This window comes from Papaver somniferum, unplaced genomic scaffold (assembly GCF_003573695.1).
Source record: "Papaver somniferum cultivar HN1 unplaced genomic scaffold, ASM357369v1 unplaced-scaffold_70, whole genome shotgun sequence".
In the NCBI taxonomy this organism is placed as follows: domain Eukaryota; kingdom Viridiplantae; phylum Streptophyta; class Magnoliopsida; order Ranunculales; family Papaveraceae; genus Papaver; species Papaver somniferum.
The window spans coordinates 1449860-1464115 of record NW_020649860.1 but is presented as its reverse complement, the minus strand read 5'-3'; the positions used below and the strand labels follow the sequence as shown (position 1 = coordinate 1464115).

At 37.3% G+C, this 14256-nt stretch overlaps 1 protein-coding gene across 1 annotated transcript; it reads left to right on the top strand.

Moving 5' to 3' along the window:
• Positions 1–7252: 7252 nt before the first annotated feature.
• On the top strand, positions 7253–8113 carry LOC113343993. The gene has a single exon (XM_026588056.1). It carries the CDS (start codon positions 7253–7255, stop codon positions 8111–8113), a length of 861 nt encoding a protein of 286 aa, XP_026443841.1.
• Positions 8114–14256: the final 6143 nt, after the last annotated feature.

Genomic DNA, 14256 nt, shown 5'->3' with positions numbered 1-14256 from the left:
TCACACTGATTCAAGGTACAGTTGCTCTGATCCCAGCAGGATACTACACACTTGATTCCCTTAGCTGATCTCACCCACAACTAAGAGTTGCTACGACCCAAAGTTGAAGACTTGATATAAAAATCTGTCTCACACAGAAAAGTCTATAGGATTGAATAAATCTGTCTCCCACAGAAATACCCAAGAGTTTTTGTTCCGTATTTTGATAAATCAAGGCGAACAGGAACTAATTGAGAACCCAAACTTATATTCCCGAAGAACATCCTAGTATTATCAATCACCTCACAATAATCTTAATCGACGCGGCGAAAGAAGATATTGCAGAATCACAAACGATGAGACGAAGATGTTTGTGATTTCTTTTTATCTTGCCCTATCGGAGATATAATCTCAAGCCAATTATTCAATTGCACTCGTACGATAGAAAATGGAAAGATCAGACCGCTCAACTACAAGAGAAGTAGTTTCGTCTGGCTTCACAATCCCAATGAAGTCTTTCAGTCGTTAACCTACAGGGTCTCGAGAAGAAACCTAAGGTGAAAGGAGAATCGACTCTATCAAACCAACTAGTATCACACAGGAGGTGTGGGGATTAGTTTTTCCAGATGCTAGATGTCTCCTTTATATAGTTTTCAAATCAGGGTTTGCAATCTAAGTTATCTTGGTAACAAAGCATTCAATATTCACCGTTAGATGAAAAACCTGATTCAACCAAGCTAATATCTTTCAACCGTTAGATCAAAATTTAGCTTGTCACACAGAAATGAAATGTATTCATTTAAGTTTGAGTAACCGTACCTAAACGTGTACACTTAATTGGTTCACAAATAGTTAACCAATGGTGAGCCATATGAGCTCTTTCATATTAACTGTATTCATCTTTCTCATAACTAGTTCAAATGACTCATAAGAACTAGTTCAAGAGTTGTTCAATTGCTTAGGTCTTTATTCATAGACACAAATGAAACAAAATCGGTTTGATCCACTTGAATCAATTCACGAACAATATATCCACGGTTTGCAAAGACTGCATTCCTTATAATTTATTGTTTTAAGTTCATGAACTACCGATTTGAGATATCACCAGCTTGAGTACGCGTACGGGTATGCGTACCTTAGCTACCAGATTTGAGTTTACAAACTCGGCAGAAATTTTCAGTTCGAAAACTTCCGTGAGTACGCGTACGGGTACGCGCACCTAAGGTGACTGGTTTACTAGTTTGCAAACTCACAAACTCCAGCAGAAATTTTCGGTATGAAAACTTCCGTGGGTACGCGTACGGTTATGCGTACTCAACCTGTCTCCTTCACCAATACCGCATGCACACATATGCATGCACTTGGTTTCCAACACATGGATTTATACACTAATGTGCGAACACACTATATATGCTTATATTCATAGATGGTAATCTCAACTCTACATTTCAATCATTGAAACATTCTTCTATAATGTTATAACGATCGCTATTCAAGACTATCGTCATCTAAGCTATTTTCAAGATTGAAACGTCATTATGACTTTCGTCACGGGTAAAGATGAAAATGGTTAAAGCGAAAGCTTACCAATACATATTTCGAGAAAAAGATAAGCGAGTAAACTCGGCTCGAAATAGAAAATGTGTATGTAAGAAAACTATCATACTTATACGACTTTGTCTCAAGAGTAGGAGATAGAATCGACTTTTGAGTGATAGATAAGTTCAAGTCTCCACATACCTTTTAGTTGGATGAAGTTCCACCGGTTCCTCGAGTAGTTCTTAGTCTTCGTAAGATGATCGCCATGGAGTCAGGAGCTCAACTACACTTGACTATCCTAGACCGAGACTTAGTCATAAGTAAACTAGAAATCAAAACATATAGTTTTGATCACTACTATTGACAAACATGCTTGAGATAGCAACGCATGCGAGTTCGACCGAGCAATGCTCTAACAGATAGGGTGGTTGGGGAGACTCAAGATCTATCGGTTTATACACTACTAAAACTATTCCCGGTCATTTGATAAATAATTTGGGATTATCTAACGGGTCGTGAGTTATAACCCCAAAGGTGTCACTATCCATCCACAAAAAAACTCATCAAAATAAAAGTAACACAAAAACCCCCAAATAAAAAAAAAGTAACACAAAAACCCGAAAGGTGTCACTATCCACCACCAATCACCACCAACCAGTAACACCATTACTAATCAAGAGTACAAACAACATCACTGCCACCATCCTACCATCACCAACCATTAACACTATCCTCGCCGCCTGATGCGTGTCGTAACCAAAACAAATTAGTGAATATTTTTCCACTCAGTTAACAAGTAATATGGTGGTAGTTAAGTTTGTCCCCACGAGGAGCAAGAGGTTTTAGTTGTCTTATAATGTCACAAAGGGGGGTTTGTTTTAATTTTAAAAAACAAAAGAAAGTAAACAAAGCAATTAAGAAGATAAAGTTGAAATCAATAAGAGAAACAAGACCAAGGAATCGATCTTCGTTGCAAAACAATGACTCAAGTTATGTTCTTTTCCACTTTTTTATTAGTCACAAATTATCACCAACTGTAGATATAACAACTGGATCAGTGCTAACCCCAAAATCCCTTGTATCACCGGATACAGAAGTTCTCGCCTACCGGATTCTATTTATCAAACCTTCAAGTAGTAGATCACTCAAGATGTAATTTAATTAAACGCATTAAGATTCATGAATTTATTAGGTTGATACTAGTAATTAGACTCTTAGATCAAGGTCTACTTGCTAACGTTGTTTTCACACACAATTGCTCCACGGAATCCCTCTGCAAGGTCTCGTGTTTTCTACTTGTGTAAAGAGTCAAGTAACGATTACTTATCCCTTAACTTTCACTAGCTTTAGATCAAATTAACAAATCAATTTAGCGTGCACCCTAAACAATCTATCAATCAACCTTTTTTTTTGGTAAGTCCAAAATTGTATTAATAAATATCGAAAGAATACAACTAGTTTGTAAGAAAAGAGGCAAAAAAAAACCCAAAAACTTACAAACTATTTAAACCGAAAATAAGATACATTAGGTAATTCAATCAAATGAAGAAAAACAGGTCTTCCATCATAGTTCATTCCCTCCTCCTCTTGCAAAAAGCAATCTCTCTTAGCCATAGTCTCCGCTGAGAAATTGGTTTCTCTAAAAGAATGCACAAACCTAATTCTTATATAATTCTGCTTTACAACCACCCATATTGATCTAATAAACCAAGGAACATTAGAGATACCACTCGAGAAAGTTTGTATTGCAGCCATACTATCAGTACGAATACAAACCCACTGCATATCAAATTTTGTAGCCCATTCCATCCCAACAATAACCACAAAATTCAGCAAGATAATTTGTCGATGTCCCCAAGCCTATGCTCATAGCGCCAATAACATTATAAGAAGTATCTCTCACCACTACACCACCACCTGCCACACCCGGATTATCCCTAGAGTCACCATCGCAGCAAAGCATCAATTCATCCACTTCTGGAGGCACCCAAAAACACTCCACCGGTTCAATCTGTTTAATTTTCCTATGAATAACTCTGAAAAAATTCAGAATACTCAACTCCTTTACATTGTTGTGCATAAAGCCCTTCAATCTTCTTGAGTAATCATGAACTTGGTTAAAAACCCTCTTTTGAAAGAATATCCAGCTAACTTGTTTGTTATTATAAATAAAGTTGTTTCTCATCATCCACAACTCAGAACGGACAACTAAAATACATAATAACCATAAGTCTTTAACCATTCTACTCATACCTTTGGCTGCCTTGTAAGTTGTTGTCAAATTTTGATGCATTTTGATGCCAAACACATCCTCAATACAACTCCAAGCTTTCATAGCAAAACTACAGGACCATAATATATGCTCGAGAGACTCTTCTTCCACCTTTCACAAACAACACCTGTTCACAACTGAAATTTTGAACCTGCTCTTAACCTTATCAATCAACCATGAATGTATAAACATTCCTATTAGTAAAAACAAACGATAATCATGTGAAAACTTCAAAGTAGATTTAAAACAAAACTCAAAACATGTTAAGAACTAGGAATTCATCCTCAATCAATAAAATTATTAGTTACCCATGCTAAGGAGTTCACACAAAGAATAAAGAAAAGAGAAGTGTTGTGTGTGTAGAGGTGTAGAAGTGTAGAAATGTGTAGCGAAAAGTAGAGAACTTCTCTATTTATAGGCTTCAATTTGCTTGCAATCCTTTGAGGAATAGGCTCCCTTTCCTTTAGCAATTCAATTTCCAAGTTCAAGTCTTTATCAATCCTAATCTTCTCTTTCCAAATCCAAGCTCAATTCTTCATCCAATGCCAAACCCAAGTCTTCACATCCCATGAGAGAAACTCACACAAAAATCTGTTATTTTGGTCGTCTGAAAAGTCATCGGGATCACCAAAAATCGGACGGAAAAATAACTGCCGACAACCTGAGATTCTCCCCGATAACGGAATATTCTGCTCCGGCATTGTCAAAGTTCACGGTCAAGATAGTCTTCCGTTTGTCAACGGTCAAGGTCTGAGAGTCAGTCAGCTGGTCTTAATCAGGGTTGAGTGAGCTTACTCGGCTGACTCACGGAGTTGCAGGGCTGGATCGGTATGGGTTGACTCGCCGGAGCATAAAAATGGACAGAGTTTCCTATGTTTCCAGTGCATTCTCAGGCCGATTTCAGCTCTATCCCCTGTACACAATCCTAAACATACATCTACTTGAGAATTCAACAACATCATTCCATCAGTTCCACCAACAGCTCAGTCCCATTTTCATTACAAACCAATTCATCAGCATCATCAAAAACCCATTTTAATCTTCATCTTTATAACAACAACAGATTCATCTCTCCATAGCATCACCAACATCTATCCTGTCTTGATTTCACAGACTGCAATTCTTCTTTCATTCATGTAGTCTCCATATCTCATTCTGTAATTCTGCTCAAAACCCGTTGTTGTTCTTCATCTCCTGAATCAATTTGAACACAAATTCAGCCCCAAAACTCCTCCATTAGTCGATTCGGTCCAAACCCCATCTCCGATTCATCGACAGACTAACAATCACAAAACCCATCTTCGATTCATCATTTAACAGCTTTTTCAGATCCCCTTTCTTCATAGCAGCAGATACATCCACCGAACCTCATACCCTGATTTCTTCGATCTGATTTTAAACTCATCGTTAGCAGTTCAACAGCAGCATCTCTCACAGAATCAATTCACACCCACTCTGCTAATTCGTCTCTCAATCTTTCTTTCCAACTCTCGATCTGTTTCCTCTCTCAGTTTAATAGCAGCGTCTGCGCCGCTTTTCTTCTCTTTCTCAATTTCATCAAAAAAAATAGATGAAATGAATGTCTGAGCCAGCCGTCAAACCTAATTAGGTCACTGGGACTTTATTTTGACACCCCAACACTTCTGATAAGGGATAACCAAATTGGCAGCCCCTTAACCTTAGCTTGACTGTATTTAGTACTCTCTAAATAGATTTTCCCCTTAACCTTTGGTTTGGCTCCAAACAGTGTGAAGCCTGCGAAATGATTACTTTGCCCTTTTCGACTCAATTTGGGTGATTTCTTCTTCTTTTCCTCCGTATGACTCCAAAGTACCTTGAACACTCAAAATAAACATAAAATACATAATTTACAAGAAAAACTAGCAGAGAAAGTATAAACAATAGATAGTAAATAAGGTGTATTCTACACCTATCACCGCCACCACTACCATCACCAACCACCACCACCATATCCACCATCAATATATACCAGCACCACCACCTTCACCGACCAGCACCACCCATCACCATCAGCTTCATAACCATCATTGCCAATTGCCACCACTAACTACCACTACTAGCAACCAACACCAAATCCAACAACAAATACTAGCACTACCATCACCATAAAAAACACCACCACCAACCAACACCACCACTAACCAGAAACAGTACCACCAAAAATTTGGTTTCATCATAAACATATTGTTTGAAAAAAAATAGGCAAAAATAAGTTGAAACCAATTTCATCATAGAATTTGATGAAACGTCATAAAAATTGGTTTCATCATAGAATTTGATGAAAACAATTTTGTTTGGGATTTTTGTATGAATTTTTAAAAAATTGAGGTTTTTGTATCAATTTTGTTTAATTTGGAGTTTTAATGGATCCCAACATTTGAACGGAGTTTTTGTACTCCAAATTTGGTCACCTTGGTGTTTTACTACTAGTTCTGATTATTTAGTCAACTTGGTTCGTGAGGGTGGATACTTTAACCCTGTATGTTTTTGGAAAAACAATAATTAACTTGATGCACAAACAATTCAATGGATCTTATGGTTGTTTTTTTCTTTATCAAACAACTCTTATTAATTTGATTTTTCGATCAAGTAACATTATGACTAAAAAAAATATTTTGCTAAATGGGGTGAAATCGAATCAAGTTTCTGGAGGCAGCAAGGCAAAGATAAATTTTGTGGAGAGATGGATTTGAACACTAAGTACTTTCATACTAAGGCTAATATGAGAAGGTCAAGAAAAAGAACTGAGAGTCTATTATTTCCTAATGGTAATTGGTGCAGTGAAAGAGCAGATTTGGATAATTTATTAAAAATCCATTTCAAGAACATAAGTACTTCAGTGGCAACAACAGATTTTTATTCTTTCTTAAAGCATATTCCTCAGTTAATAACAGAAGAAGACACTTGCAACTACTTCAAATTCCTTCAGAAGCTGAGATATTTGACACTCTAATGTCAATGGAAGCTTGGACATCTCCCGGTTCAGATGGCTTTCCTTCTGGATTTTATCAAACTCAATGGAACACGGTTAAGGTGGATCTTTTAGCAGTGATACAAAGCTTCTTCCATTCTAGTTTTCTACTCAAAGAACTCAACAGAACAAGGTTTTCTCTCATTCCTAAAACTTCAACACCTCACAAACCTGAAGATTTTAGACCTATAGCTCTTTGTAATACTTTTTTACAAACTGATTTCTAAAATGATTTCAAGAGGAATAAAAAAGCACATAACCAAGATCATATCTCCTATGCAATCTTCATATGTTCCAGGTAGACTGATTTCTGAAAATATATCTTTGGTTCAAGAGATGGTTCATAGTATGAAGAAACAATCTGGAAGGGTGGGATCTTTGGCTTTGAAGATGGACATGTCAAAAGCTTTTGACAGATTAGAGTGGGATTTTCCAATACAAGTGTCAAAGAATTTTGGTTTTTGTGATAAATGGTGTCACTTGATTTCCAATGTATCAAGACAACTCAAGTTGAAGTACTTCTAAATGGTCCTCCATGTCAACCTTTCAATCCTTCAAGAGGTATTAGACAGGGAGATCCATTTTCTCCCTATCTTTTTATCATTGCAATAGAATCTCTATCTAGAAAACTGGCTTCATATGAGCAGAATAGGACTATAACTGGAATTAAAATAGTTAGAGGAGCTCCAAAAATTAATCACCTGCTTTTTGCAGATGATTGTTTGCTCTTCTCAAAAGCAAACTTGGATCAAACTAGAGCTCTCCTTGAGGTAATTGAGGAGTTTAGTCAATGCTCAGGTCAGGTTATAAATTTTAATAAATCTTCAGTCTATTTCAGCAACAATGTCAGTCCTTCTTCAGCTGAGACTCTGGCTAGTATTCTACAAGTGCCTATTATGGACCCTAAAGAGAAGTATCTTGGTCTTCCCTTCTTCATTGGCAGAAATGAAAGAGCGCATTTATCAGTTCTTTTGGAAAATATGGATACTAGACTTTCTAAATGGAATGCTTCAAACCTCCCTGAACCAGGTAGCACAGTAATGGTTAAACATGTACTTAATGGTATACCATTCCATTATATGATCTCATTTAAGTTTCCTGATCAAACTATAAAGGACCTTATTTCTATTCAGGGTAAATTATGGAGGAGAATGAATTCAAATAAAGGTGTAGTTATCTCTTGGACAAATTTAAGTAGAGATAAAGAGGAAGGTGGTTTAGGTTTCAGAGCCTTTAGAGTGTTTAATAAATCTCTCCTTTCTAAATCGGCTTGGAAATTATGTTATGGGAATTCAGAGATTTGGTTTAAATCCATGGAAGCCAAATATTAACCAAATGGGGATATTATTGATTATACATTTAAGGATGATTCGTCTTATGCATGGAGAAGTATTAACTCAGAGATTAAGTTTATTAAAGATAACATCTTCTGGAGTATTGGTATTGGTTATTCGATACGGATTTGGAGAGACATATGGGTTCCTAGTCTTTTTTTCTCCACTTGAGCCAAAAACCAATGCAGTAAACCCTTCCTCATATGTGCTAGTTAAAGATCTGTTCTATCAAGGCACTAATGTTTGGAATGTCAGTCTTTTGCATGAACTTTTTTCTCCTGAGCTTGTAAGTTCCATTGTTGGGACTTCCATTCATCTACAACAACCAGATAAACTCATTTGGAGGTTAGAACGTAATGGTTCTTTCACAGTGAAGTCTTCTTACAAGAAACTATATTTAGATGCTCATGGACAGTCACAATTCTCTGATGAGATGAAGAAAACTTTCTCATATGTATGCAAGCTGCCATTAATCCCCAGAATAAAGAACTTCACTTGGAAATGTCTTCGTGATATTCTTCCTACAAAAGCTAGAACTCTTCGATATTCTGCAAATGCTGATATAGGTTGTCCCATGTGTGGTCTCTTTCAAGAAAGTGCTTCTCATATTATCTTCCACTGTGAGTACTCTAGAGCAGTTTGGTTTGGAAGTACCGGTTTTGCAGTTTGAATCTCAAAGCATGATTGGTCAAGAATGCTCCAATTGGATCTCTCAGTTTAGGCTAAGGAATATTTTTTCTAAAGTTCTAATTCGAAGAATGGTTACTGCTTGGGAAATATGGAAAGAAAGATGCTCCAAGGTTTTTGAAAATAAGTTTATAGAGCCTCGGAAACTTATTTACAAGATCTCCACACTTACTCTAGATCATGTTACTTCTAGTTCAAAACCAGTTGTTAAGTTACTCACTAGAGAAGCTAGGGTTAACTTAAATTGAAAACCTCCTGCACAGGGTGTTTTTACTGTTAACTTAGATGGTTCCTTTAATCATTTTTCAAAAAATGCTGGCACTGGTCTAATTATTCGTAATTCTGCAGGTGCATCAAGGGGAGCAAAGTGATCCTACATTGATAAAGCTCTAAGTCCGGAACATGTGGAGGGGATGGCTCTGCTAAAAGCTGTTAAGCGGATAGAGCAGCTGAAGTTGGAAGCAGTTAACTTTGAAACTGATTCTATGATCCTGGTTGAAGACATCACCAACGGCCAGTTTAACATTAACTGGCAGTTTCATAATTTTATTAGAGACATCATTTTATGTTCTAAGAAATTTAAAAACTGGAGTTGTTATCATGTTCCAAAGGAACAAAATAAAGTGGCAGATATTATTTCAAGAGTATCTCGCACTGAGAATCTAACTAAAGAATGATCGGATGTTCCACATAGTTATATTTCAGATCAAATCCTTCTTGAAATGAAGGAGATCTCTGTTTAATCAATGATTTTTCTTTCGTATAAAAAAAAGACTAAAAACAATATAGACACCTCAACAGACATTTCAGATAGCCTTGGTGCACTTACTCAAGAATACAAATGGGGCACATCAACACAAGTTAATCACAGGAGACCCAAGTTCTAACCCGTAAAACCAACAAGGAAATGATAAGTGCTTGATCCCTGTATTTTTACCACTCAAATTATATTTGTTAGTTCTCTGTTTTTATATATTTTCTAATTTTCGCTTTATTTTAAGGTATTTGTTTGCCGGTTCTTGGAGATTTAGAATAATTTTGATGTCATTTTGACATTTGGAGCAATTACTAAGTCGGTTAAAAGCTTCCTCTCGAACTACTCTGGGTAACCAAAATTTGGGAAGCAAGTCAAAAAGTCGTGGCCGGAACAAATCAGCGTATGGTGTGGTGTTGCTTGGACCGTGTGAAAAGAGGAAGTATGAAGAAGTTAATGAATATACGTGGCTATATGGATTATCAAAGGAAACCACTAGAGTGCTCCTTTGGAACACACGTGCCAACAGTTTAAATTAACTCTTAAGGTTAAGGAGTACAAGCTCCTAAGGGAGTATGCCCCAAAACCATAAAATATGGGAGTACTAGGGTATCACCCAGGCCTTCGGCCTCGGCTCCTCTTGCACCTTCGGCGCGGAAGATTCTAGGATTTAACTGCACTTTTGCCATGTCCGAATCCTTTAGGAATTGCTCGTTGAATATTCTAAATAATGTTAATCTTTGGCATACGCGTTCATGTCGATCTATACTAATGTAGAGTTTTGATCTTTAATTAGAATTAAGGTCACTTCCTCCACATTGTTGCATGCTTCCTCACTAAATTTAGTTCTGCTGATTTCGTTTTTTCAATCGTTCAGACCTGTAATCAGATTGATCCAGTGAAGCAATTAGGTACTAATGTTATGAATACATTCAATTTATGTTTCATGCACTGATAAACAAGAGAAGCCGCGAACTACGTTGACTGGTGAGATTTTCTTTTTCTAATCAACGCCGGTTTCCATTTTCTTTTGTTAGGGTTTTCAGATATTAATCTCTTTGAATATATTTTATACTTGGAAACACTTTTGATATTTTTTAATTTTTTCTTCTTCTGAATTTTGATTCTGTCTTCTATTTGGGATTTTAGGGAAGCCCCAAAAATAAGCTTTTATTGATAGGTTAAACAGTTGTAGTTATCTAGGGTCTTAATCTCTAACTCTTAATTAATTGGCATTATTAAGCAAAGACTGAAACCATATTTTATTTATTTATAGGCTAGGGTTAGGTTGCAAAGACGAAGAAGCAAAACATGAGTAATTTTACCTGCAACCAACTCCAATCATTATTTTTACGTTGCCATTTATACGTGTTTGTATTTCTTGGTGGAAAAAGCTTTGTTTTAATAAATAGAATACGGTCAGGGAAGTCTCTTAGGGTCTGTTTGGGAGCTTGGAAACGGGATAACATATTCTGGAAAAGTTTATCTTAATTTAATTTATGATAACCTTGTTAATGATGTTTGTCTAAAATTCTATCATATCTTGGGCTAGGTTAACTTGTGTTTGTTTGACTACAGAAATAGGTTAATATAAATAATTATTTCTTAGCCAAATACTTATTTTAAAGGAAAATAATTATCTAATCCAGGTGAGGATACAGGTATCCCAGGTATTTGGAAGAATACCTTAACCTCACTTTTTTAGCTTCCTAAAATCAAGAAAGTTTTAGTAATCCTTATCCAGGATTGGAATTGCAGTGAGACAAACACATTTTAAGAGTTTTTTACTGGATAACCCAACCTAGGATGGGATATCCAGGATACCAAACACGACCTTAGATACCTAAAAATGACGACAAAAAGAATTACAACCTCAAAAGAGTAGATGTTGGCTGGAAAAGGAGATTTTTTAATAAAAAAATATGGGTAATTTTAGTTTTCCATGTCTGCTCGAGAGATACCTAAATAACTTTTTTTTGTGCGCATGAGACAAGATTACTTCCACACATAACTTTGGTTGTGCAGTGAAGCACGACACGAGATAACAAAGAACAGATTGGTTTCTGCTGGAATCGAGGTTTCTGCCTTTGAAGACAAGGCTTAACAGCATGACACATGAAAGGTAAAAACCTTTACTTGCATTTATTCGTTTGTATGGTTTTTGTAAGATCTGGGCAGGTGAAACTTATTGAATCCAACATCAAATCAATTCATTGAAAGATGATAAAGTTGACTTAAATGATTCGCAATTGTCGTTCATTGTACTTGAAGGTTTAGCTATATATTCTAAAGATATTGCCTAATCCTATTTAGTAAGTTAACGAGTACATGTGGCACTATATCTATAAAGAAAAATAAGTCCTTGACTCATGTACTAACTGGGTTTGAACTACGGTCTAAAGTTGTGATCCATATGATGTTTTGGGCTGAAAATAGTGACTTTAAGCATTCTGAAACATGTATGCTAGCTCATTGTTATTCCACTTCTCCTATACAGTGCATATATGCATATAAAACATGTCCGTGACTTCGTCATCTAACTGTCTATGTATGTACACCTTTCATCATCCACCACGTGTGCAGAAATAGACACGTGGAAGGCATGCAAAACGAGATATCAAAACATGATAGCAATCATCTCATCAGAAGATGCCACCGGTCAGCAGATCTGACGGTCAGGGACAGAGGATCACAGAGGTATGATGGTTCAGAGGAGTACCAGATAATATCCCTTGGGTGTTATCACACCCAATCCCGAGGAAGATCCCAGATCAACGGCCGAGAGGAAGTTTGGTTGACACAGATGTGACCAGACAAAGAGACACTTGTCTGACACGAGCAGACATCCATCTACCCGCATTAAATACCAAAGAGATATACACGTGTCAATCAGCGCGTGGAAGAGGCGAGGATAATCCTTCGTATTCAAGCTCAGGCCGCGGCATATGCCGATGACCTCTGCATAATGAGCACAAAGCACAAGAAGATAAGATTACAACGGCGCCTCAGAAATGGGACCCACGTTCCAACCCTATAAATACCCCTCTCCACTAAGAGAGAAGGGGTCGAACAATTGAGAGCAATTATAGGAGAATATAGGAGAGAGAAATAGGAAGAGTAAGTAATTCCCCTACTTCCGCAGACCTATGTATACTCTAAAGTCATTCGACTATCTTTGTAACCATTCAATACATAGTGAAACACCAACCCCGTGGATGTAGGCCTTAGTGCCGAACCACGTAAATCTGTCTTATTTACATTTCAGCACCTTACATTCAGCGTTAAACTTCATATGCTTTACATTTATACTTGATTCTTGGTTTATTCCTTTATACGAACATTATTTATGATAATATTCGACTAGACAATGACAAGTCCGAAGGCTTCGAGTCGATGAATCGATATAATCACCCCCGTTACGCATACGACGTACAATTCTAGAATTAGGATGTGTGCGAATATTGTTTGTGAACACGTGGATGACTTCATGATTTATGTGTTCACAATCTGGCGCTAGAAACAGGGACTTTGTCCCGGTAAAAGATTTATCTTATCATGTGATTTCACCTTAAACGCGCATTATGGTTGTGCCCTATTCTGGGTTCAGCGTGCTTTCAAAACCTTTTTTATTCTGGGTTCATGGTCTTCATTTTCACAAACACCATTTCAAAGCAGACAAACCCACGGCTATCTATCACAGATTTGCGCGTAAGGCGTTTTCCTTTTAAAACTAAGACTTAATAATCCAGATTCATGAGTTCACACGACGGATCTGCCTTTTCAAGAGTTTTCTTTTTCAAAAGTAGTCTGAAAACAAGATACATGATTGTTTATTAGAGGATTTGTATTGCAAAAAATAGACCGATGAAGTCTTTACATTTCTCTTTTATTAAGGCCCTTGGGTAGCTCATTTCCTTATATTCCAATAATCTTGCGGATACGAATGGCACTAACCCGATCCTCGTGGATATCTTTGGTTCTCTTTATTTATTCCCCCATGCAGAAAAAGATTAAAAACGAGAAAGATACTAGAGGCAGGAAAAACCAAAGCCTCATTAAAGGAGACACCGAGGATTACCCCGGTCATAACCCGAAGCAAGCAGAAAGGAGACAAAGCTAAAACAGCTACTCAGAGGCAGGATGCTGCGGAAATCACCTCACCTATGAACACTAACTCCATTGCAGTCGCGGCTCTCAAAGCAGCATCCACGAAGACTGTTGCGGCCCTCCAGGATGCAGAAGCTAACAAGACTTTGGTTTCAAACCAAATCCATCAACAAAAATAAGGGGTGGCAGAATCTATGACACATCATCCCGTACATCCACCAATCTTCGGAATGCCGTCAACCAACGGTCAGAATCAAACCATACCAGTGGTTTTAGTATCACGGGTGGAAGCTCAACCGAGGGGACCAAACTTGAAGATACCAACAGTAGACGAAGGGGGAACTATGGCCGTAGGGGTACAAGCTGGAACTCCCAATCAGGGATCAAACCAGTCCCACCGACTGATGGTAGAGCTCGAAGAATTGAAAAAGAGCCATCAGGTCTACGCAGACGCCGTAGCTTTTCTGGCCAGGGAGAACCAAGACTTGAAAGATAGGATTGCCCAAAGCACGAAGACTAGCCAACAACTGGACGAAGCAAATTCTAAAGCACCAGAGCCTAATCGAGACCGAAGAATCATCCTAACAAACGC